General features: G+C 37.9%; 1 protein-coding gene across 9 annotated transcripts in view; it reads left to right on the forward strand.

Annotated features, from left to right (window-relative positions):
* ZNF518A (zinc finger protein 518A) overlaps positions 1–25,606 on the forward strand; it is a 37,605-nt gene extending 11,999 nt beyond the window's left edge. Inside the window, exons 1-7 of one of the 9 annotated variants that reach the window (XM_036438691.2) lie at positions 718–927; positions 3,365–3,447; positions 13,803–13,953; positions 18,254–18,305; positions 18,817–18,931; positions 19,084–20,725; positions 21,524–25,606. In XM_036438691.2, the coding sequence (XP_036294584.1) occupies positions 19,214–20,725; positions 21,524–23,656 (3,645 nt within the window). In that variant the 5' untranslated portion in view covers positions 718–927; positions 3,365–3,447; positions 13,803–13,953; ... (1 more) ...; positions 18,817–18,931; positions 19,084–19,213 and the 3' untranslated portion in view covers positions 23,657–25,606. Of the gene's footprint in view, positions 1–555; positions 653–714; positions 928–1,300; positions 1,419–3,364; positions 3,448–13,802; positions 13,954–18,253; positions 18,306–18,816; positions 18,959–19,083 lie in introns of those variants that run through there. The other 8 variants (XM_036438692.2, XM_036438688.2, XM_045581951.1 and 5 more) reach the window with 8 other exon arrangements.
* Positions 25,607–25,983: the final 377 nt, after the last annotated feature.

The following is a 25,983-nucleotide window of genomic DNA, read 5'->3' on the forward strand; positions in this document are numbered from 1 at the left end:
GATTTTTTCAAAAGCATACTCTGAGACAATGAAAAGTGCTTGTGATAGACAACTTTTTTTTCCTTTCTCAATTATAAACTCCATGTGTGCTTCCAAAGGGGGGGGGGGCATGAAAATTAGACAATTCTATCGTGGTTTCGTTTTCAATCTTTTAGCATATTTCTCTGTCCTTTTTGTTTCTTTGTTAAGAGTAAAATAATCTGTGTGAAAAGTAAGGTGAAGGAGTAAGTTGCGTTTCAAAAATTCTCCAAAAGAGAAACTGGGAGCCATCTGTTCCTTGGGAGGGAAGCGCAGTCACGCTATTGACCTCTTTGTCTAGCCCCGTCGCCATGCGGAGGGTTCGTTCGATGGGATGGGAACTTCCCTTGTTGTGACGCTAATTTTCAGGTCAGTTTTTAAATGTGTACGTGTTTGGAGTTCAGTATGTCTTCCACAGCCGCTTGTAGCATCTTCCTTCCCTGACATGGGCGGTGAAGGCCTCAGAAACCTGCCTCTCAGACACAAGGGGCGGGGAGACGCCATTTTCAAAGCCGGAAATGATTACACCTCGGGCTTGAGACCATTCCCGGTCTGCGAGGGCTTGCCAGTAGGACAGTTCCTGGTGAATGCTTGTCTAATCGTCCCCTTGGAAGTAGGATCTCTCCAGTTACCGGTGAACAAAAGGGGGGGCCGGTCACTGCCGCGGCGAACGCCAGGCAACCGCGCTTCTTTACGAGGCCGGCGGCCACCCCAACTCCATGGCCTAGTCCCGCCGGCGCCGCGCGGGCCCTGCCGGCCGCCGTCCTCTTCCGCCGCTCCAGGTGCGGCGCGGATCCCTCCGCCGCAGCGGGCTCTCCTGGGGTAGCGCGGCGACCAGCTTTCGGCAATACCCGGATGGAACTGTAATGGCCGCCATCAGGGACTCGCAGGCAATGGGGACCACGACAGGTATTCCCTGTGAGCGGGGCCGCCCAGACTTGTTAGGATTGCCGAGGCTTCTGAAGGGACAGTCAGGGGGCAAAAGGCGAGTTTGTGGGGCGTCAGGGCACCCCGAACCGGCTCGGGAGCCGCCTCAAGATTGGAAGCTCCTGTTAAATAGTCCCAGCCATTCAGTGCTTTCTCCTAACTTGCTGCAAAGTTTTTCCGGGGAAGTTGGTTCTGTCAGTTGGTTCTCTTGCAGGCTGTTAGGGCTACCCTCAGCCTGCGCTCGTTTTCCGCCCGAGCATTCCCAACTCCCCGCTGCCCAGGCGCCGGAGCGGGCGTGCGACCCTGTGTGCCTCCGCGCGCCCGGCGGCAGCGGAACCCGGAGGAAGGGGCGGACCGGGCGCGGCGTTTGGGACCGAGCGGGGCGCGCGGCGCTCGAAGCACCCACTCGGCGCGTCCCGGGGTCGGCGGAGACTTGCTTGGGCGCCCCTCGGACCGCACCCCTCGAGCCGTAGGTTCGCAGCCCCGCAGCACCCCAACTCGACGGCGTCCCTATTGTGGGTCCAGTCTGTGTTTTTGGAGGTCTTTCCTAGCGGATCTGCCCCCTTCTCTGGCGCGCGGTCCTCCTCGGAGTTGGCCAGAGGCGCTCTTCCCCGCAAACCTCAATCACACCCAGTGGCAGATGGATTTCTTTGTAACTGCCTTTCTCACTTGAAGGGTCCATTTTGAGTCTCTTCTGAACATGGTGTCTTCATTGTCAAGTAGACAGTCTTCTTCCTAGATGGCTATAATAATTGAAAATATATAGGCTTGGTGCATAGGAGGCAAAACGCTGTAACTCTTAAATAGACCAACAAAAAGTAGACATGGTAGCTTGGAGGTTAAAATGCAAAAGTTGAGGTTCAGTTTTCATTTAGGTTTACATTTGGAGGCATTTAGTGTGCGTGAGGTATTTATCAAAAGTTTAAAAATCCCTAGAAAAATAAAGTCAATGTTTAAGAAGTCTTAAGGATGTTGAACTTTGTATGATGATTAAACATGAAGACACCATTAGGTTATGAATTTTATGAGCTTGAGCAACTGCTTACTGATATTGTTGAATTGGCTTTTATGCAGCAAGAGATCTGATCGACTGCACTTTGATGTTATTATCCTCGGGTTGAATAGATAGAAACCATTACAATTGATTCAGTGAAATACCCTAACATTTTTCATAATTTAATTGCTAATCAATAGAAGTGGATTCATTGTCTTTCAGCAGAACTATTCTTCCAAAACTGATAAAGACGTTGCATTATGTTAACATTTTTAGGATGTTACATTTCATAGTGAAGGGTAAGCATAGTAGACCATGTTAATTTTTGTTAAAATTCTCATAAATAATATGAACCCATACTCTAAAACATTATTAACAAAAGGGGAGGAAGGAATAAAATACAGGTATCTAACAACCTGTTTTGCACAATCAAGTTTTTCCTTATAGTTGCCATCAAAGCAAGTATGAATATCAACTCAGAGCACTTTATATCTGGTTTTATAGAAGAATTAAAGGACGGTAACCACAATGGATCTTACTGTGCACATTGAGCTTTATGTGAAGTTTTTATCATTACACTTTAAATCCTATTCTACCCTACCCTGTCCTGTCCTGTTCTGTCCTGTCCTGTCCTGTCCTGTCCTATTCTGCCCTCTCTGGTAACTGTGATCCCAAAAGTTTTTATATTTTGAGACATACCAGAATGTATTTTAAATGTATAAATGTACACACAGGTTGACTTTAAAATATATTTTACACATGCCCTTTAATGTACTTTAATTGTTTATTTTTCTGTTTGGAACTGTTGTTATTGGAAGCATTGTGCACTTTAGATCCATTAATACAACTTTTTGTTTTTTTTAATAATAAACTACTTGAGTCTTGCCTAGTTTCCTTCAGGTACCCTACTTAAAGTTTTTTGGCAGAACACTATACACAGAAGAAGAAATTTGTAATAAAGTTGAAATTTTTATTATCTGACCTCAGTTGTGTAAGCTATGAATATATTAGTTCTGTATGATATATTGGCTTCACACAGTGAGCAATTTTCATGGGATGCTACTTATAGAAGTGTGTATTAAAAGGTAGCATTGTGGTAGGATAGCTGGGTTGGAATTCGATCCAAATTTTTGTTCTAGCTTTGTGACTTTGTGCAAGACTCATTTTCCCTATCTTATAATAAATGAGGATGTTGAATTAGTTTGATTTTAAGCTTCCCTTTAAGCTTTGAGTTTTCTGATTTTTGTAAATTCATGACATTGTCAGTGGGTAGGTATGGTAGGTTATTTGCCTAAGTGCAGAGAAGTTTATTTTTCTTACAAATTTATACACTTATAATGAAGCACAACTGAGTTGACAGTATAAAATATTTTATTAATAGTTTTTTTGCAGTCAAAGTCTTAAAATCTTGATCTTTATTTCCAGATATCATCTCTTATGATCACTGTTCCTGAGTATGGCTTTGTCCAGGCATTAAATTGTGTGCCTTTTGTTCCTCGAAGAAAGAGGTATGGTAAAGATTGAAGTATTATATAGTCCATTAAGTAGTAAGTTAATGTGTTTTAGTCTTAGACAAAATAAAATAGTTATGTATATGAGTTTTTATAAGTTACAATTTTATTTTTGACTTGAATATTATACATGGTTTTTCATTTTAATATGAGCAGAAAAAGTAGGGTTTTTTTTTTTATTGTTTATTAACATTTTACTAGAGATCCAAAGATGATTTTAACCATATTATTCTTCTAAATATAATGATGGCATTAAGAGCTTTTGAGTAATAAATGGGATAAACATGTTAGGAAGATGCTTTGAAGCTGTATACATGGCTAGGAGAATGTTTGTGGTTTTCTGTAATTAGTGCATAGTAATGTATCTGAAGAAAGATTGTCTAGTATGATTAGCGGCATCTACATTATAAGTCAGAAAAGGGACTTGGGAATCACTATTGGGTTTTGACTGGTTTCCTGGAGACAATCATCTGGATATCTTTGTGTGGACAAAAAGAATGGGAAAAATCTGCTGAGACAGATCCATGGTAGTCTAAGGAAAGCTTTTTAAACTCAGTGGAAAATATTGTAGCCTTATAAAAAACCACAACAACAAAACAAAAACCTGAAATACAACTGTCTTTAAACATGAGTCTCTTGCTGTTTGTTTTTGTGATATCACAGTGTCATAATTCTCTTCACCAAATGCAATAAGTATACACGTAAGTACAACCCTAATTTAGGATTAAGAATATGTACGTAATTATTAAAATAGCTGAAGTAGACAATATCAACTTTAAGTTATTACTTTAGTTCCATAAACTTTACCATAAATGTCTTTCTTTTCAGAGCCATTGCCACAAAGGCATGAATTTTTTCAACTTTATTATAAGTTAATTCTAACAACTACCATGAATTGAGAGTAACAGCTGAATTGAGATACCAGGTTATCATTTATGTTCATTTACCTGCATAATTTCTTCCTCCATAATGTTTGTCTAACCTCTTACTATAATACATGAGACTCACATGGGTACTGTGTTAATCATGATTAGAGACAATAATTGCAGAGTGCTAAGAATTTTCTTTACTGTGTTTGATCCAAACTACTCAGAAAAAGTAATATGATGAAGAATGAAAGCTTCAGCCCTGGCCAAGTAGCAGTTCGTTGGAGCATTATCCCATGCACCAAAAGTGGCAAGTTCAATTCTGGTCAGGGCACATATCCAGACTTCATGATCAATCACCATTTGGGGAATGTACAGGATACAACCAATCAATGTTACTCTCTCTCCTTTCCTCCTCTCAAATCAATAAAAAACTAAAAAAAAAAAAAAAAAAAACTCATGACGACACATCCTCTGGTGAGCATTGGGGAAAAAAAAAATGAAAATTTTAAATGTAATGAAGTAAACAAGAGGCTGCTTATACGATGATTAACCCAAATAATTTGGATTATTCCATCTTGAAAAACGGAGCAAAGTGTGACTAAAAATTATAATTGGTATGACTGCATGGAACAAATGTTAGAAAATTAGAATGAAGGTGCGTGACTTGAAGCTTAAGAAAATTAAGTGGGTTTTACCTGGGTCTTATTTCAAAAAATAGTCATAGCCTAAGCTGAAAACAAATATTGGCTTTTAAAAGTCAAATTTCAAATGTGGTAAAATCATCATCAATTAAAGTTAGGTTGTCAGAGGTTGTGTGTCAGAGAAGCTCTGTATGTCTGTAGTTTTTGTCAACTCAGCATATCATCATTTTGGGAAACCATCCCTTTTCTATTGTGTGTGGTTGATGGGCTGTCAGCCAGTCTTTAAGTTTTATAACTCAAGCCTATACATTCCTGTTGCAACAGTGGTTGCCAGTTAGGCAGACCAAATCATATATTTGAAATTGATATATGAATGCAAGGAAAAAGATACTCTTTTCTCTCTAAAGTTGTTAATTTGGGAGGGTGCTAGTGACATTCCCACATGTTTGAGAACCTTTTTGTAGTAGGAAAAAGTGGAGCCATACAGAAATGGAAGGTGGATGAAATAGTGCTAATTTCAGTTAGGGACTATAGCTATGAGCTATCAGTGTTTATCTTTTAATGTTGCAAGCTATTCTGGTGTCTTACCCAGTCCGTTGGGCCAAAATTCTGTATATAAACTAATTTTAATTGGATTGCAGCATGATGAATTTAAGACCTGTAACTTAAAAAAAATAAAAACCCCCAAAAAATTGTAACTTTAAAGTTAATTATTTACATCCATCCATCTACAATTTGCCTTTTCCTCCACCCTATAAAAGATGCCCTTTTTTTTTTTTTTTTTTTTTTTTTAAATATATTTTTATTGATTTTACACAGAGAGGAATTGAGAGGGACAGAGAGTTAGAAACGTCGATGAGAGAGAAACATCGACCAGCTGCCTCCTGCACACCCCCCACTGGGGATGTGCCCGCAACCAAGGTACATGCCCTTGATCGGAATCGAACCCGGGACCTTTCAGTCCGCAGGCCGACGCTCTATCCACTGAGCCACACCGGTCCCAGCAAAAGATGCCCTTTATTAATTTATCACATATGCATGCATACAGTCCTTCCTTTATTCAGCCTACTATTTATTGTCTACTATATACAAATAAGTGCAACTTCATGGTTAGTCAAGGATTATACATAGTAGGTTGAGTGGATGGTGGACTTTCTCTAAGATAGCACACTTTTGTATGCTTAAGTTACAGAAATCAACAAGCATGTGCTGAGAATAATCAGTGCTGAGCTTAGTAATATCTAGGAATAAATTCTTGATCTCCAAAGTGCTTATAATTTGGTTGAGGTATCCATGTAAAATCCTATAATATAATAAAAGCCTAGGAAGCGTCACGCCCTTGGGTGATGCCGCCACAAGATGGCTGCCACAAGATGGCCGTGGGCACAGTGGAGGCGGGGCCTGGTGGCTGCTCCATGCGGTGAGGCCTGGAGGTCCTGTGGATCTGCGTGGCATGGAGGAGGCTGGTCCTGGTGTCTCTGCCACTTTGCCTGGAGGAGGTGGGTTGTGGCAGGGAAGGGCAGTTGTGAGCGATCAGGCCTGCAGAGGAGGGCAGTTGTGGGTGATCAGGTTAGCAGGGGAGTGGTTAGGCATCGATCAGTCTGGCAGGGGAGCGGTTAGAGGGTGATCAGGCTGGCAGGCAGAAGTGGTTAGGGGGCAGGCAGGCAGGCAGGCGAGCGGTTAGGAGCCAGGATTCCCGGATTGTGAGAGAGATGTCTGACTGATGGTTTAGGCCCGATCCCACAGGGATTGGGCACTCGGACATCTCCTGAGGGGTCCCAGATTGGAGAGGGTGCAGGCCAGAAGTGTAATAATGCTAATTAGCCCAGATGTCCTTCTGGACATCCTTCCAGACAGTCTTCCAGATGAAGCTGGGGCTGCAAGGGATTCCCAGGTCCCAGGTGCCTGCCGGCAGCAGGAGGGAAACCGGGGTCCCAGATGCCAAAGGGAAGCCGGTGCCAGCAGCCAAGGGGAAGGAAGGCTTATGCTTGCATGAATTTCATGCATCAGGCTTCTAGTACAATATAAACAGCTAAAACAGGTAAATGAATGCATAATCGTGTAGTATGGATTTTAAGTGAGTTTTCATAGGTAGGAAATTAGTTAGGGCTGGCCCAGTCTAGGAAGGCTTCTTAAAGGAGGTAAAACTTCAAGTAAATTTTGACTTAATGAAGTCCCTTTTGATAGCCACAGAGAATCCTATATAATAAAAGCCTAATATACAAATCGACCAAACCATGGAATGAACGGTTGCTATGATGCACACTGACCACCAGAGGGCAGATGCTCAATGCAAGAGCTTCCCGCAGGCCCAAGGCTAGCCAAGGCAGCGGGGACCCCCTGATTTCCCCACCTGTCACCCCGCAGAGGGAGGAGATTGGCAGTGGTGGTGGGGGCAAGGCCGGTGAGTGGATGGTGCCAGGCTGGCCAAGGTGGGTGCCAGAAGGGGCTTCCTTGATTGCCCCGCTGGTTAACCCACTGATGGACTCTGATCTTTGGCCAATCCTAAGTATCCTATCTATGCACAAATTTCATGCACCGGGCCTCTAGTAATTAAAGTGTAAAGTTGAAAAATATTAAGTCAAATGGTCAGTTCTCATTCCTCATCCTACTTGACAGAATTGATCAATTCCTGATCCTGGAAACACTGTCTCCACTTTACTTTGAGGATACCATCTCCTGATTTACTATTGTCTCACTGATCATTCCTTTTAGTCTTGCTAGCTGGTTCTTTCTCACCTGTTTCCTCTAAATGTTACAGTACATGCTCAAGCCTTAAACTTCTGTTTACTTATCCCCTGGCGATTTCATTCAGTTCTATATATTAAATATATACACAGAAATATGTAGACATACTAGTGACTCCAAAAATGTTATCTTACACCTTGTCCTCTATGTTTTATACTCAGCTACACATTCAACATTTCCACTTGTCAACTAGATATTTCAAAATATATGTGGTTAAAGTTAACTCTTAGTATACTTGTCAAATCTACTATACCCACCAGGTTTTCTATCCTAATAGTAAATTTGCAACTGATTTCTTCTAGTTGCTGAGGTAGAACTTTGAAAATTATTCTTGCCCTAGTTGGTTTGGCTCAGTGGATAGAGCATCAGCCTGTGGACTGAAGAGTCCCAGGTTTGATTCTGGTCAACAGCACATGCCTAGGTTGCAGGCTCAAAATCCCCAGTGTGGGGCATGAGGGTTGTACAGCCAATCAATAATTCTCTGTCATCATTGATGTTTCTCTCCCTCCTTCCTTTCCTCCCACCCGTTCCCTTTCTCTCTAAAATCAATAAAGATATTTTAAAAAGTAAAAATAAAAAAATAAAATTATTCTTGACACGTTTCTTTTTCCTATATGCCAAATTTCGTCGGTCAGAAAATCCCATAGATTCTATCTTCAAAATAAATATACAGAGTATGGCCTTGCTTTATTTGTTTTCACCAAGACACCATCCCCTACCTGGGTAATTGCAGTGTAATAATCTCCAAGCTGGTCTCCTTTCCTCCACTCTTAGCTTCCTCCAAAATACTCTGTTCTTAATTTAGTAGCCAAAGTGATCCCTTAAAAAAAAATAATTTGGCCCATGTTACTTCTCTATCCCAAATGCTCCAGTAGCTTCCCATTGTGTTTATAGTAAAACTAAATAAGGCCATCAAGCCTTGTTTTAGTCCCGTTAGTTCTTTGACTTCATGTATTACTTTTCCTCTGTGCTTTCTGTTCCAGCCTTGCTACTCTCCAAACATGTTAGGCACTCTACACTCAGTGTTAGCACTTACTATTTCTTGGAGTGATTTCTGCTTCAGCTCCTTAAGGTCTTGGCTCAAATAAGACCTTTTCAAGTGAGGTTTCCCCAACTTAGTATTTAAAATGACAACTTTCTAACCCTGGCTGGGTAGTTCGGTTGGTTAGAGCATCGTCCACCAAGGTTGCTGGTTTATTCTCTGCCTGGGTGACGTACAGGAATCAACAAATGAATGCATAAAATAAGAGGAACAACAAATCAGTCTCTCTCCCAACCCCTCACTAAAATCAATAACATTAAAAAAAAGATTATTAAAATGTCAACTTTCTGGTTCTGCCTTTATATAAAGTCGGTCCTTTATATTTTTCTATAGCACTTGTCGCCTTTGAATATATTACATAATTTACTTTGTTATCTAATCAGTAAAACGTTAGCTGTTTGAGAGGAGGGATTTTTGTCTATTTTGTTCCAATACTTGAACAAAGACTGGTACAGATTTGCTGCTAGCTACCAGCCCAGCACTATGCTAAGTGCTGGTAATATAGCAAAGAAAAGGACAGACATGGGCCTTATGCTTATGCAGCTTTTGTTCCCCTAGTGGTAGAGGTGGAAAATACATTGGCCAATTAATTACTGCCAGGAAAAAATAGAGAATTTTTTTTTCCTGTTTGAGGAGAGGATGATTTATAGGTTGGAGGAGACCTACTGAGACAGTAACCTTTGAGCTGAGACCTAAAAGATGAGAAGGATCTAGCCTTATGAAGAATAGGAGGAAGAATATTTCAAGCAGGGAACAGCAGGTGCAAAGGCCTGAGATATGAAAAGAGCAGTTGAGGAACTGAGGCTACCATTGGTAGCTTATTGGAGTATATTTACAGATGGAGAGAGTGGTGTGAGATGAAATTGAATAGAAAAGTCCCAGACCAGATGTCACTGTTTCTTGCATGCCTTGACAAGAGATTAAATTTTATTTGAAGTGCCTTAGGAAGCCACTAAGGAGTTTTAAGCAGGGGAAACTATGACCTATTTATATTTAGACTAGTGGCCTGGTGCATGAAATTTGTACAGGGCTGGAGAGGGTGGTTCCCTCAGCTCAGCCTGCACCCTCTCACAATCTGGGACATCCCTCTCACAATCTGGGACCACTGGCTCCTAACCGCTCATCTGCCAGTGAAAATGCTTTTCTCCCAACATTTCATTGTTCTGTTTTTCTGGTCCAGGTAGCTTTGCTCCTTTCTTACATACTTAAATCCCACTACTCTTTAAAGAGTCATCTTATTTGTGAAGTAAACACAGTTAACACTGATCTATCAACATAATGTCTTGAGAGCCTTTGGATATAAGTAAGAGAACTAGCTTAATCTAGTTTAAGATAGTATAAGCTGAAAAGGGGAGATTATTTTAAGTATACAGGATTTTCTAGAATTCAAAGGCAGGAATACACAGGTAGGCCTCAGTACAAAAAAACTTGTGGTGGTGACATTACTCTTGGTTTCAGTCAAGGTACCCAGAAGAGCTGATGATTTTCTCCCTATTGTTTTGGTTTGTTTTTTGCTATGCCATGGTGTCATTCCTTTAAAAAAAGAAATTAACCTGTTTTCAGTAGTTTGGAGGATATCTGTCTATGTTTACATAAAAATACACTTATGGATCTTTTATCTTGATATAAAAATGGAGATCTTTCCTCCTAACTTAAAATGCATTACTTGCTTTAATTAACAACTTCCTTTTTTAAAAACAAAAATATTTGGAATAAACTTTTCTAAATAATTTCAATACACATACTTTTTTATAATGTTTTTATGTGTACTATAATTTAATCATTTTCCCATTCATGTTGTGCTTTCATTTGAGGTTAGAATATAACAAGTGATTATGGGAGTATACTTAGAAAATGTGAAGGAAATTTATTATTTTTAAGGAAACGATAAATTGCCAAAAGTGACTCAGGCAAACTCAAAGATCCCAGAAACCGTAATTTGTCAAATTGTGAGGCCTTAACTCCACAGAAGTATCAAACTCCATATGGTTTTGTTTGTACGGTCTATGCAGTTTTAAGAAGTGGGCAGTTCTCATCTTTAGTGAACTATTCCAGAGCAGGTGAAATAACAAAACTCTTAAAACATCAAAAAAGATAATTCTAAATAAAATTTTGTCAGAACACAACCAGAACTTTATTAAAGAATTATATCCTTAGTCCCAACCAGGTGGCTCATTTGGTTGAAGCATTGTCCTGTACACCAAATAGGTTGCAGGTTCAATTCCCAGGCAAGGCACATACCTAGGTTGCAGGTTTGATCCCTGAACAGGGTGTGTATGAGAGGCAACTGATCAAAGTTTCTCTCTCACATAGGTGTTTTTTCCTCCCTCTCTCTTCTTGAAAACCAGTGAACATATCCTCAGGTGAGGATAAAGAAAAAAGAATGGTATGCTTACTTAATGCAAAAAGTTTAACATTGTACTTGCCATTTGGGTAGTATATAGAAAAAGATAGACTGATGTTATAATTTTCACTAATTCTTTTAGCAATGTATCACGATCACAAAGCATATTATTAATTGAATATCACTTATTTTCAATTTAAAATCTATGTAACTTTATATGTATAACAACACTGCATACATAGCTGCCATCTGGTGTTCCCTTCACTAATTTTGTAGGTAACATCATGGCTCACAAATTAATTATTAAATAGATTAAAAAAATCACTTCTCTTAAAGCATGAATTTATGAGTCACATCTAATAGCATAATTCTTCATTCTCTGAGTGTATGTTTATAGAGTTAACTTTGTTAAAAGGTTTTCTGCAGTGGTGTGATTGGGTACTTATGTATTGATATGTGGAGTACAACATTGAGTAATATCTATTTTATTTTCGTTTCTTCTCCATCTTTAATGTCAACATTCATCAACTTTGTACTGGCTCAAGTTTATTCTTTTAAGTTCAGGAAAAACTCAGTTTACCACAGAAGTGACTTGCTTTGTTTGAGAATTTCAAAATTTTTATGGCTTCATGCCATTTTTTTATCTTTATGCCATTTTTTATAAAGTTTTATAATAGTGTGGTCTAGAAGCAAAGAGATTGTCATTCTTGTTACATCCAACTATAAACTATTTGCTTATGCTATGATAAGGAAGTATAGTATGCCAGTGTGGAGGCCATAGTGAACCAAGGACATTTTAAATACTGACCTAAGGCTAGTCAATAATCACTGTAAACATTTTTATGTGTGTATGATGGATATTTTATGTGTTTGTATGAGTCCATGTCTGTTTATCTTTCTCTTTATTTTCATCAGTAGTTGTAGCCTGATATATTAAAGCCTGATATATCTACCGTTTATTTTCTGGTTTTTCATTTAATGCCTTTTAGATAGCTTCCTATTAATAAATTGTGTTTATAATATATTATTGTAAAAATTGAATAATATTTTGTTGAGTGAAAGTACTATAATTTTTTTTTTGGTGGACATTTATTTTTAATTTTGTGATTTTTATAAACAATGCTGCAATGAATGCCTCTGATTGTTACCTTTAAGTACCCACTCTCAGCTGTCTGGTATTCCCTATTTTAGTGATTCTGTTTTATCCTCTGTAGAGAATAAATCTCCAGATCTTCTGCTGTGGTGGAGGAACAGCAGTTACCTAGCATAGAATAGGGAAGGGAATCTTAGTCTCTGACCAACTCAAACAGCTTTCTCCAAATTTCTCTTTATTTTAGCTTTCTACTCCTTTTCCATTTTAGAGTCACTTGGTGCTGCCAGTTCCTAATCCTTTTGAAGATTCAAAGTGTAAAATGGGTTAGTTCTCAGCTTTACCCACTGTCTGGTATTGTTTTCTTGGGTCTGCAAAGTCCTTTACTACTTATCTCTTTTTTAGTATAGAATTTCTTTGCTATTGTTAACTTTTCTGTTTCCCCTTGTTAATTTTTCTTTAAGGACTTATTATATTTGTCATGTTGCAAATGTTCTCCAGTCTTTTCTGCTTTCTTAACTGTATTAACAAAATACATTTATTTCTATTGTGTAGACTTTATTATCAATAGGTATTCAAATTCTTTCTTTTTTTAGTTCTTTTTTCCTGATTGGAATTCAATTTTCTTCAAGTATTGATATTTAAAACTCCCCACCCCCCTCCCAGAAACAGATAAATGTAGTATATTCTCTGAATTTTTGCATATCTAAATTTGTATTTTCCCTGCACATGTGAGAGTTTACCTGGGCATAGCGCTAGTTTTTTGGGTTAATTCTTTTCTCTCAGAACTCTATAAATGTTATAAATGGCATTGTGGATAAAAATTTGAAAACTATTTTAGGTAGTTGTTCCTTTTTAACTTCTATAATATTTTATTTTATCTTTTAAATTAAAAAATGATTTACTAGGGTAAGTTGTAGATACTGAGTTTTATATTCTCCTTCCACTAGTAATCTTGCCAGACATTTGGGGAGCCTTTAATTTGGAAAATTCAAGTCTTAAAAATAACCAAATTCTGTGTAATTTTTCCTCCCTCCCTCCCTCCCTCCCTCCCTCCCTTCCCTCCCTCCCTCCCTCCCTCCCTTCCTTACTTTTTTCCAAAATCATTCATTATTTTTCCTCCATCTACTTTGTACTCTCATGGCAGTATTCTCTCCTTCCACCCCTCCCCCCATATTATTATTATCTTAAGTCTTAAAGAGATTGTCAATTATTACTTGATTTTTTTTTTTTAAGCTCTCTCCTTTTTTCTATAGTAACTTACATTATAGTTACTGTTTTCAGTATGGGAGAATAGAAGATAGATTTTGATGAGTGTTCAGGTTATTTACTCTTTGTTGAACAGCTGTATCCAATGATGCTTCTGCCTACTTAACTTTTTTTGATGGCATTGATAGTTGAGATGAATTCATAAACAATAAACCAAAATGCTCCTTTTTCTTTTTGGTGAGATGGAGGGTGGAGGAAAATTAGTGTAATGATTTTTCTAACAGCTTAGATGTAACTATTTACTTATGTGGAGAAAGAACAGAAGTCTTAAGCAGAAGGAGATAGCCAGAGATATAGGAAGATGTATCTTTGTTCAGAAATAATTTCCTCTTCACGTCTCTCTCAATAGCTGGTGCTAGCAACCCCCAATTTCTGTTTGGCCTCTGGACCCAGATCAAAGTTTTGGATTCATCCTCTCCTCCCCATACCTCAGCAGAGACTTCTGTTGCCCCAGGGACTCCATACAGTCTTCCTCTCAAGCCCTTGCTTTCTCTCCCAAGGTATGTCTAGGGGATGTTAAATGAATGTTAAATGTTAAATAAATGGATGTTAAATGAATGTTCTCTAGTAAGCCTCTTCTTTAAAAGTGGTGCTTGACAGTTGGTCAACATTTGCTTTCACTCTTCTTTCTCTGGACCATTTTTTACCCAAACACCTGACTGTATGTGTATTGAATGTTTTCTAGTTTCTAGCCATTTTGTAGGATTTTTGTTAAGTATTCTTTAATTTTTGGTTTGTGTTTCGGTGGGCAATTGGGAAAGGAAGGAAATCAAATTGCTTAAGCTTCCATCTTGGTGCAGGAAGCTCTTCAGGTTACTTTAAAGAAATACTTTATACAAATTGTGTTATTTCAAGGCTTGATGAGATACATGTTGGTCAAGTCTTATGAGGAAATAATCCAGTGGCAGAACAATCAGAACAGGTGGTTGACCAGACACTATGATGTGCTCTGACCACCAGGGGGCAGATGCTCATTCCAGGAGCTGCTCCCTAGTGGTCAGTGGTGCTCTCACAGTGGGCTGATCCCCACAAGCCAAGCCCCCCCACTAGTGCAGGAATCCCGTGCACTGGGCCTCTAGTACATAAATAGAAGGCAGGAGTTTAAAGAGAAGATTTAAGCTCTAGTTGGGTTTTCTCAGTTGTTAGAACATTCTCCTGTGGCCCAAAGGGTCACAAATTTGATTCTGGGTCAAGGATGTATACATCAGTTACAGGCTCCATCCCCAGCTCAGGTTGAGGTGGGTATGGGAGGCAACCAATTGATGTGTCTCTCTCACATCAATGTTTCTCTCTCTGTCACTCCCTGTCCTCCCTTTCTTCGACTCTCTAAAAATACGTGGAAAAATATCCTCCTGTTTTGATTAAAATAATAATTAACATATATATATATCCTTGGATGAGGATTAAATAAATACATACATACATAATTTAAAATCAGCGATTCTTATTGATGGAGTAGAGATTAGATTGTAATGAAAAGAGAATTAGTTAACAAGTTGGAAGACTAAAATTATATTTCTCTTTTCTTTTATTATGTTATATGAAATGTCCCCAATATGCTATATATTTTTCCTCATAGGTGGCAATCCCTAGTATAATTTATTACCAGGGCTTCATCTTTGATTGTTTCCATATACTACTATAGGTTGAACATAGTTGAAGATAGAATAGATTCTCCATATTTCAAATTGGAGGGCAAATAAACCCAGAACTACCCAAAATATACAAACTACCCCAATATTATATTATATATGCCATACATTAACAATAAAAAAATTGACTTTAAACATTAATTATATAGCAGTTATGAAACAGAAGTAAAAGCTAAGTAGATTTTTTAATAAGTTGGTTCCTTTTATTAACTTTGTTTTGTCTGTGAGGAAAGGGCATGCACTTTAATGGGTAAACTTTGTGGCATGTGATTTGGCTGCCATGTAGACTATTAAATTATTTTCTACTAGAGGCCCAATGTATGAAATACGTGCAAGAGTAGGCCTTCCCCCGGCTGCCAGTACAGCTTCCCTCTGGCACCAGGGACCTGAACTTTCCTGACAGCCCTGTCTTCTTCTGGAAGGATGTCCAGTCTAATTAGCACATTACACTTCTATTATTATGGACTAGAGGCCCGGTGCATGAAAATTCATGCACCGGAGGAAGGATCCCTCAGCTGCCCCCTCTCACAGTCCAGGATCCCCCAGGTGCGGGAGGTGACCCAGCAATCAGGGGAAGGTGATGCTCCTTCACACCTCTGCTGCTGCCGCTGCCGGTAGTGCTAGCCGCAGCCGGCCCTGGTTACTTGTGCCTCAGGCCAGCCCTGGATGGCTGGGGGTCAGAGGGGACTGGGGGACTCTAGAGACAGGTGCCCAGAGCAGCCAGGTCTGCCTAAGGGCGGGCCCAGCCTTGCCGTGCTCCTGCCACCCCAGTGGAGCTGAGGGGACTGGGCCATGCCATCTTGTGGCTGTGGGCGCCACCACCTTTGAGGGCATGGAAGTCAATTAGCATATTCCCTCCTTATGGGCTTTGGGTGCTGCCATCTTTGTGATTGTGTGAGGGTCAATTAGCATATTTCCTCTAATTATTAGATAGGATTCTTTGTGTAATGAAAGGGTGAAGTTCCTGGATGGTCTACTCTGAATAAACAGTATATCCTATCTAATAAAAGAGTAATATGCAAATTGACCATCACTCCAACACACAAGATGGCTGCCTTCATGTGGTCAAAGATGGCTGCCCCATGTATACACAAGATAGCCACCACAAGATGGCCAGCAGGGGAGGGCAGTTGGGAGAGACCAGGCCAGCAGATGAGGGCAGTTGGGAAGGACCAGGCCTGTAAGGAAGGGCAGTTGAGGGTGATCAAGCCTACAGGGGAGGGCAGTTAGGGGTGACCAGGCTGGCAGAGAAATTGGGTGCGACCAAGCCTGCAGGAAAGGGCAGTTAGGGGTACCCAGGCATACAGGAGAGAGCAGTTTGGGGGGGAACGGGTCTGCAGGGGAAGGCATTTAGGGGCAATCAGGCTGACAGGGGAGCAGTTAGGCATCAATCAGGCTATCAGTGGAGTGGTTAGGGGGTGATCAGGCTGGCAGGCAGAGCAGTTAGGGGCAATTAGGAAGGCAGGCAGGCGAGTAATTGGGAGCCAGCAGTCCTAGATTGTGAGAGGGATGTTTGACTGCCCGTTTGGGCCCGATCCTGCCCCCCATCCCTTGAGAGGTCCAAGATTGGAGAGAGTGCAGGCTGGGCTGAGGGACACTCCTCCTCCTGGTGAATTTCATGCATGGGTCTTTAGTTAATGTATATGTCCTGTCTCCTCCTTTAGATTGTAAGCTGAAATAAGGGAAGGACCAACTTTGTTTTGTTTTGTTTTTAATCCTCATCCAAGGATATTTTCCCATTGATTTTTTTAGAGAGAGTGGAAGAGAAGGAAGAGTAGAAGAGAGAAACATGGATGTGAAACAGGCACATAAGTTAGTTGCCTCCTGCATGTGACCCCATTGGAGGTGGGATTGAACCTGTGACCCATGTATGTACCCTTGACTGAGAATTGAACCTGAGACCCTCTGGTGTGCAGGCTGATGCTCTAACCACTGAGCAATGCCAGCCAGGGCATGGGACCACATTTTTAATATCTCCATGAATCCCATCAAAATGCCTCACATTTATAATAAATATTTATTAGTAAATGTTAGTTGATTGAGTTATTTAACACTGGTCATATTTTTATACTGGTTGTCAGATTTTGGCTTATGTGTTTTTTATAAGAAAAGTTTTTAATTGTGTAGATATTTTAAAACGGAATTGATGGTATTTAGATATATCAAAATCTGTTCTTTTTTTTAGCATTATACATATTTTTGAACATGAAATATTAATGTAAAAACAATTTGCCTTTTATAATGAAATTCATAGGAAAGCTTGGGTATGAATAATCCAGAATGAGCACAATATGATACTTCGGCAAATGAAGATGAATCATTACTAGTTGTGCTTAAAAATTTTACACGTTTGCCACAACCAGTTTTGCTCAGTGGATAGAATTTCGGCCAGTGGGTCGAAGGGTCTGGGTTCCGTTCCTGTCAAGAGCATATACCTGGCTTACAGGCCCAATCACTGTCCCAGGTCCCAGCATGTGCGGAAGCAACTAATCGTTGTCTCTCTTTCATATCTACACTTCTCTCTGTGTATCTGCCCCCTCCCTCTTTCACTCGCTCTAAAATACCTTTGGGTGAAGATTAACAACAAAATAAGTTTCATATGTTTGAACCCTACCCTCAGATTCTGGTATAGTAAAAACGTGATGATGGTACTTGCCACTATTGAGACTGTGATAATCTTAGGGAATCCTCTCTGTTGATGTGTGTTGACCACCAGATGTCATTAAACTTTTTTTCTAGCCATTCTTTTTCTTACTTTTCAAATTTATTTTTATTATTTTTTAAATTCTCAGCTGAGTATATTCTTTCATTGATTTTCGAGAGAGGAAAGGGTGGTGGGGAGAGAGAAAGAGAGAACAATAAGATAATGTAATTCTTCTAATACAGAGTTTGATATTTTACTACTGAACCTTAGATACTCAGATTCCAATCTCAGTAATAAGTTATTGTTACATATATTACTTTATTATTTTTTACTCCTCTGAAATTTGAATCCTATTTTCTCATACATAGTAATTATAGTAATAATAGTGCCATTTATTTAACACTTTACAGGATACTGTTAACATATGTTTTCTTATGTAATCTCATAGCAATTCCATGAAAGAGGTAGGGGAAGTACTAATTTTTTTATTTTTTTATTTTATAGATGAAGAAACTGAGACACAGAGATTGACACTTGTCTAAAGTAACATAAATCAGTAAGTGTTTGAATTAATGGAAGCAGATAAGTAATGGGTGCATTCTAATCTGCCAAGGGCTTTCCTTGCTGCCATCTATCTGAGTTCCAGGGACAAAAAGCCAAATAGTAGATATACTTTAGGAGTACCTCAGGGGAATGTGCTATTCTTTTTCATTTCTTTTGTTTTTTTACATGTTAGTAATGATAACATGGAGCAGATTGTGTCATTTTGTTGTTTTTAGATTAACGAAACTTTTATTTTAAAAATAAATTATCCTTGAGGTACTTAAGGAAGTAGAAAATATGGAGAGAAGTTTGTTAAAATTTTTACAAACTAGTACAACTATAGAGTTAATAATCAAGTAAGAAAGTTAATGATACTAGTATATGTATATAATTGGAATATAAGGTTTTAAGGGCTCTCTTTTTAAGATTTTAAAAATCCTGTTTACAGTGAACAATATCTTGCAACTTAATATAAAAATCTTAGAGCTTTTTAAGGGTGCATTTCCGATTGTGCTTTTCTTTAGATGAAGTACAGAGAAGTTGAAGTTTGCCCAGTGCGACACAACAAAGTTGGAAGTAAAGCTTGTATTCCCTGACTTCCATGTTAGAATTATTTCTACTTCAAACAATTGCTTCTTGGTAAGCTGTTTTTACAATAATTAGCACGTATTTTTAAATTTTTTATTCATGTATTTGAGCAACATTCCTATGTTGTGTCAAAATGAGCTTAAAAATATGAAATTTACTGATAACTTTTGTGATGAAAATTTCAACTCTTTGTTTGGTTTTAGGTGAGTTAATATGGGAAAAATCCTGGTATTGTGAAGATGTTGCGGCATAATATTGTTTCCTGTTTAAATTACAAGTAATATCAAGAGTTTTCAGAAAAAAAAAATTGGGATATTTTGTCTTGGTTAAATCATGCCATCTGAACAGAAACAGTTATTATTTGATGAAAATCAAGCTACTTTAAAAAAACATTATGATGTGGAAAACAACATAGTTGATACTATCAGATCAGTAATTAAGCCAGAAATTTTGGAAAGTAGTTTTCATTATAAACTGAAAAATGTGAAAATTGATTTGCCGAAGATAAACATTCCAAATGAAGTCCTATTGAAACATGAAGTTGACAAATACAGAAAACTATTTCAGCATAAATCACAGACTGCAAGGAAATCTATCAATATGAAGACTGGAAGCTGTACAGAGGAGGGTACGTTGCTCCATAAGTCTGAGAAAGTTGAAGAAACTGGTATAAAAATGTCTGCAAAAGTACTCAGTTTCAACTGTTTAAAATGCCAAGATAGCACTCGATATAGCCCAAATGATTTGCAAAAACACTTTCAAATGTGGCACCAGGGTGAATTACCTTCCTATCCTTGTGAAATGTGTAATTTTTCAGCAAGTGACTTCCAGTTATTTAAACTACACAGACGAATCCATAGAGGCACTTCAGTAAAATGTGACATTTGTAATGATGAAAAAATATATACTTTATTAGACTTGACAAAACATTTTATATCCACACATTGTGTAAATGGTAGTTTTCAATGTGAAAAGTGCACATTCTCCACGCTGGATGTTGGCACATTTGTTCAGCACATTCATAGACATAATGATGTCCATTATAAAAGTGATAAATACCATCATGTATATTTAAGCAGAGGAGAGATGCAGAAGCACCCTAATAATGTTCATTCTGTTACATTTCCCTTCAATTGTAAATATTGTAGGTTTGGTACCTCAAAAAGAGAGTACCTTGTGAGACATGTTTTAACTTTACACAAAGAACATTTATATGCGAAAGAAAAACTGGAAAAGGATAAATATGAAAAAAGGATGGCACAGACTTCAGTAGGACTTAAGCTAGTACTTAAAAGATACAAAATAGGTACATCTAGGAAGATATTCTGGAAACGTAAGAAAATCAACAATGAAAGTGATCAAAGTATAGAACAAAACACTGAAGTGCTTAAAAACATGAACAAAACACAGGCTAACTCTGAAGACCAGAGCTGTCTTACTCAAGAGCATTTAAATGAAGAAAGGGATGAACGACTGCACTGTGAGAATAATGATAAAACTGCTGAGTCAGAGTCAGAAAAGCAGACTCTTCTGTCCACTGGACAGTATAATAAAGCTGGAGAGCTATCAAATGTTACTTCTGGTTCCTCAAAAACTGCTGTACAAGGGCCTACAGTCGTAACCGTGAAAAATAATAGAATAACAGTTCCAGCTAACTATAGTGCTAAGTTTATGGGCTTCAAGATGGTGGATGGAAAACAACATATTGTAATAAAATTGTTGCCTACCATTAAACAGAATTTATGTTCACCAAGCTCACAGTCAGATGCTGCAAAAGACAGTACTGCTAATTTGCAGCTGCCGTCTTTGGACTCCACTGGATTTTTAACAAGAGTAAAAACTGAGGTAAGTGACACAGTTTACATGAAAGCACCTACATTTTCATGTTCATCTCCTACCCCTGCTGGGAAAGTAACTTCAGAAAAAGAAATGGCTGTGCTATCTCAAATGAGTAATACACTTCAAACAGTGGATGATGAAAAAAGTGTATCTTCTTTGCCAACATCATCAGAATTAGTTACATCATCGGTGAATTTGACCCCAAAAGTTGAAACAAGAGATAATGTTAACTTATTGGGAAGTCATATTACTCATAGTCTCCCTAAGGTATCAGATACTGCCATTAAAAGTCCAGATAAAGTCAACTCTACTACCAAACCAAATGCATTCAACAGTGGAGATATGCATAACTATTGTATTAATTATGTCAACTCTGAATTACCTATTGAATCTTTCAACCAAGGATCATTACCTTTTCATAATTATTCAAAAGTGAATAATTTTAAAAGACGTCGTAGGTCTTTAGGAATAGCAATGTGTGAAAGCCCTCCAAGAGAATCTTCATCAAGCAAGACAATTGTTCAGCAACCAGTAAGTGAATCAGTCTCATCACTAGTGAAAAAGGAGAGCTCAAACTCGGATAGTATGTTAACTAGCCTTTTAAATACTAAAGATGAAACTTTAAAAACTCAAGTTGATATAGAAGAACAGTATGTTTTAGAAAATGGACAAGACATTGATGAAAACAGCCTATATATCAATGAAAATCAACATTTAGAGAGCATGACTGAAAAATCTAACGATGACATTTCCGTTGTTGAGTCACCTGGGATGCCTAGAATCACATCTGTGTTCTCTCTTCAGAGTGAACAGGCATCAGAATTTTTGCCACCTGAAGTAAACCAGTTGCTTCAAGATGAATTAAAGACAAAATCTGATGTAAAACAAGACTGTAGTAACACTCCAGATAAAGTCCTGTCACTTCACTGTGACCAGTCATTTCAGAAACATGAAGGAGAAGACAAAATTATTGAATCTTCAAAGGACTTCAAAGTACAAGGCATCTTCTCAATTCCATCTTATAGTATGGGGATTAATATGCCACCAAATTATCTGAATTTAAAATGTCATGGAAAAGAAACACAAATGCTGTCAGTGTCACAAGATGTGAGAGATTCAGAGAAGACACCTAAAATTTCAGGTATTTGCACACTACTTAAGACTCAGTCAGATGCAATAATAACGCAGCAGCTCGTAAAAGACAAGCTACGTGCCACTACACAAAACTTAGGTTCTTCACATATGCAGAGTCCACTTGTAAATTCAGAACCAAAAAAAGCTGTATTTGTTCAGACTACAAAAGGCTTTTTTGTACCATTGCACATTGCTAATAAGCCTGGACTACATGTTGTTTCAGGAAAACCACAGGTTAATATGCAAGGTGTGCCTGCTACTCTTCTTTTAAACAAGAAACCTGGGATGTTTTTAACATTAAATAATGGGAAATTTGAAGGTGTTAACACTGTAAAAAGTGAGAGTGCTCAAACTTGTGGAACTATAGCAAAAGAGCCTTGCAAAACACCTTTTTTAAAGGTAGAACCAAACAATAATTGTCTGACACCTACACTTTGTTCCAGCATTGGCAGTTGTTTGAGCACAAAAAGTAGCTCAGAAAATACTTTGCCATTAAAAGGCCCTTACATTATTAAAACGCCAGCAAGTTCTTCAGGGAAACCTGTGCCTCCTCCAAATATTATAATATCTGAGCATCCGAGCACTAAGTCAAATATCTTGGATCCAGCAAAAAAGCAGAACGAGATTTTTCCAAAACCACCTCTTTTTACCCTCTTGCCTGATGGCAAACAAGCTGTTTTTTTGAAGTGTGTGTTGCCAAATAAAACTGAGCTGCTTAAGCCTAAATTTGTCCAAAATAGTACTTATTATCAAAATATACAGCCAAAGAACCCTGAAGGGACCCCACAAAAAATATTGCTGAAAATCTTTAACCCTGTTTTAAATGTGACTGCTGCTAATAATCTGTCAGTAAGCAACTCTGTATTCTCATCGCAGAAAGACAGTGTATCATCTAATCAGACTGCAGGAGGAGAGCAAAAAGAGCCAGACTCTTCTAGAGATGCCTTACCCTTCTTACTAGATGATATGATGCCAGCAAATGAAATTGTGGTAACTTCTACTGCAACATCTGAATCTTCTGAGGAACCAGTACATGCCAGTGTCCATTCGGAGGCCAGATTATTGAGGTGTAAAACAAATTGTACCATTGGAAGAAGCTTTAATAAACAAAAGACTTCACCCCAAAATTTTTCAAGAATAAAAACTCATGTAAGAAGTAAAGATTCTGTATCCAGAAACAGAAACTGTAAACGGAAGTGTAGGGATAGTTACCAAGAACCTCCAAGAAAAACAACATTACATAGAAAGTGTAAAGAAAAGGTTAAACCTGAAGATGTCCATGAATCATTTGGATTCAGCAGAACTAGGCTTTCAAAAGATTCAGTCAGAACATTGCGACTTTTCCCCTTTAGTTCCAAACAGCTTGTGAAATGTCCCAGGAGAAATCAACCAGTTGTAGTGTTGAATCATCCGGATGCAGATGCACCAGAAGTAGTAAATGTAATGAAAACTATTTCCAAATTTAATGGACATGTACTTAAGGTTTCATTGTCAGAAAGAACTCTCAGTGCTTTGCTGAAACCAGTTTGTTATAAGTCTTTTAAAACAACTTGTGATTTTTCCAAGAGGCACAAAACATTGAAACCTATTAGTTCAGTGAAAGAAAGATTTGTACTAAAACTAACACTCAAAAAGACAAGCAAAAACAATTACCGGATTGTGAAAACTACCTCTGAAAATGTTCTGAAGGCTACATTTAACTGCTGGTTTTGTGGGAGAGTATTTGACAATCAGGATGCTTGGGCTGGTCATGGGCAGAGACATTTAATGGAAGCTACTCGTGATTGGAATATGATAGAATAATTTACTGTAAATTACCAAGGAAAAGAAAAAATTATCTTAGGAGAAAACCATGGATTTAACTACCTTAATTTGGACATTTTCTACTTCAATACTGTACCTGAAATTAAACATTTCAAAAGTGACTATATTCCATAGAAGAGAAAAGGTTTTATGTGTGATGTTTGAAAATGTTATTAGTGCACACACAAGTTTTGAAAGAAATTCATCACAGCACAGATGTATCTTGATTTGATTTAAAAAAAAAAAGTGTTCTTGGGAAGTTATGGCTAAAGAAATTTTTGATAAAAATGTTTTCCCAATTTAGTTCTTCAGTGACTTGGTAATGGCTGACAGCCCCATCCATTCCTTCTCTTCCACCAGCCTTATGAATCTGATTAAGTATAGTTCCTCTGTAGAGCTCTTTCACCATGGAACTGAATGAGTTTCACATCATTTGTGAGGATGTATTAAGAAAGTTTGGGTAAAGAACTAAAATATAGTTCTTTTGAGAGTACATTTAATTCAATACAGTACAATTCGTAACATTTGAAGATAGTGTTTGATAAGTTAATTATTTTTCTCTCATAAGCTGTGGCCCATGTCAGAGATTGTAACACTCTTCCTTGCAAGGTATTTTCTAAATGGCAATCTCAAACATTACAGTAGATGGGTAGCCTTGAAAGAAACTCTCCAGGTCTAGGATGATGCCAGTTAAAGAACTTGGACACTTCTGTTGATTATATTCTCTAGTGATTCCCTTACTTAAAATTATGATTATTTGACTTAAATTGTTTGTCCCCCATAAACCAAATTGCCAAAATTTTTTTTGGCTGCCATTCCTTTAAAAAGAGTGAAATGTAGAAACACTTTCAAGGGAATGGTTTTTCTCAAAACCTAAAGCTACAGAAACAGTATTTTGAAGCAAAATTAGTAAAGTGAGAAATATTTTTGTCTGTATTTAATCAGTGTCTGAATGTCTCCACATTGGGACAACCCATTTTTGTTAGCATCTTTTCAGTATGTCATAACCCAAAGCAGATTATTTTCTTACTGTTGGCAGTTGAAAATGAGCATTAATAATGTATTCAGTGGTGGTGCATAAAACTTCAGGATGGATTCTTAAGGGACATATCCAACAGAGGTAAAAGTTTTAAAAATGGATATATTCCTTGTGAGGACAGAATCATCAGTTTAAACTTTTCAGTTTGTAAGTTTGGATCAAGTTTTGTTGGGTAATCGGATAATGGAGTTCTTTTATTGCAAAATGATATACTATATAATTTTTTGTTACATTGCTACTACAAGTATTATGACATTTTCATTGGTTGAATGAAAACTTCAGGGCTTCTTTTCTGTATATAACAAAGAACTTAAACCTTGTACATATTTTTGTAATTTTCAGTTGTGTAAATTTTGCACAGAAAGTTTTAGATATAAAAGTTTATATATTTTTTTCAATTTAGTTCTGTGCATGCACTAATAAAACTGGTTGTTTAATTTAAAAGGAATATATAAGACTTTACCCATGTTATTTTCTTGGTTTTTATTTCAGAAGTAAAATTTTCTCTTTTGGGGGTACATTCCCCCCCCCCAAGATTAAACACTATTATTAATAAGTGCCTAAAAGATGTGAAATAGTTTACATGTATCAACTGTAACAGTAGGTCCCAAATGGGCCATTCCCCAAATAATTTTATTTTAAAGAAAGCCATACATAGATGCTTCAAGCTAATCTTGCTATGCACATTATACATGTACTGTTTTTGTGCATTTTGTCTACTTTCTTAGTGAAGTATTTTTTGTATAAAACCTGTTAAAATTGTGTTTCTTAAATTGAGCCTAAGAATGGAGTTGATTGGAAATATACAGTGTATATTAATAATGTGTATGGTGTTTAAAGAATGGTAAACATTGTTAATTTCATTGTTAATGGATGTTTTCAATTAAATTTAAGTTTGCGTTTATACAATTTTTCCTGCTGTGCTAAAATTGAATGGGAATTTTATTCTATTAGGAAATAACTTAGATTTTAAAGGTTTGTTTTCTAGTGCAAAATAAAGTGTGGGCTTCTCCCCGCCTCCTCCCTCCCCCCCCAGCCAAATCACAGGGGAAATTTGAAATTTTGTTTGAGAAGGGCAACATCATAATTTTACTATGGTTGTGCTTATAAGGAAACCAACAGGGAGGTTTATGCCCTTCAGTAAACTAACAGGAAGACAATTGAAATGCTCTGTTGTTACGAATAGATCTATTACGATGCCTCACCCTCTTTGACCAGAGAAGAGAAAGAGCAATCTTGTCAATGTTTAAAGCACTATAAAAACACATTTCAGATCCCATATGGTCTC

Source organism: Pipistrellus kuhlii, unplaced genomic scaffold (genome assembly GCF_014108245.1).
Source record: "Pipistrellus kuhlii isolate mPipKuh1 unplaced genomic scaffold, mPipKuh1.p scaffold_m20_p_15, whole genome shotgun sequence".
NCBI classification, from domain to species: Eukaryota; Metazoa; Chordata; class Mammalia; order Chiroptera; family Vespertilionidae; genus Pipistrellus; species Pipistrellus kuhlii.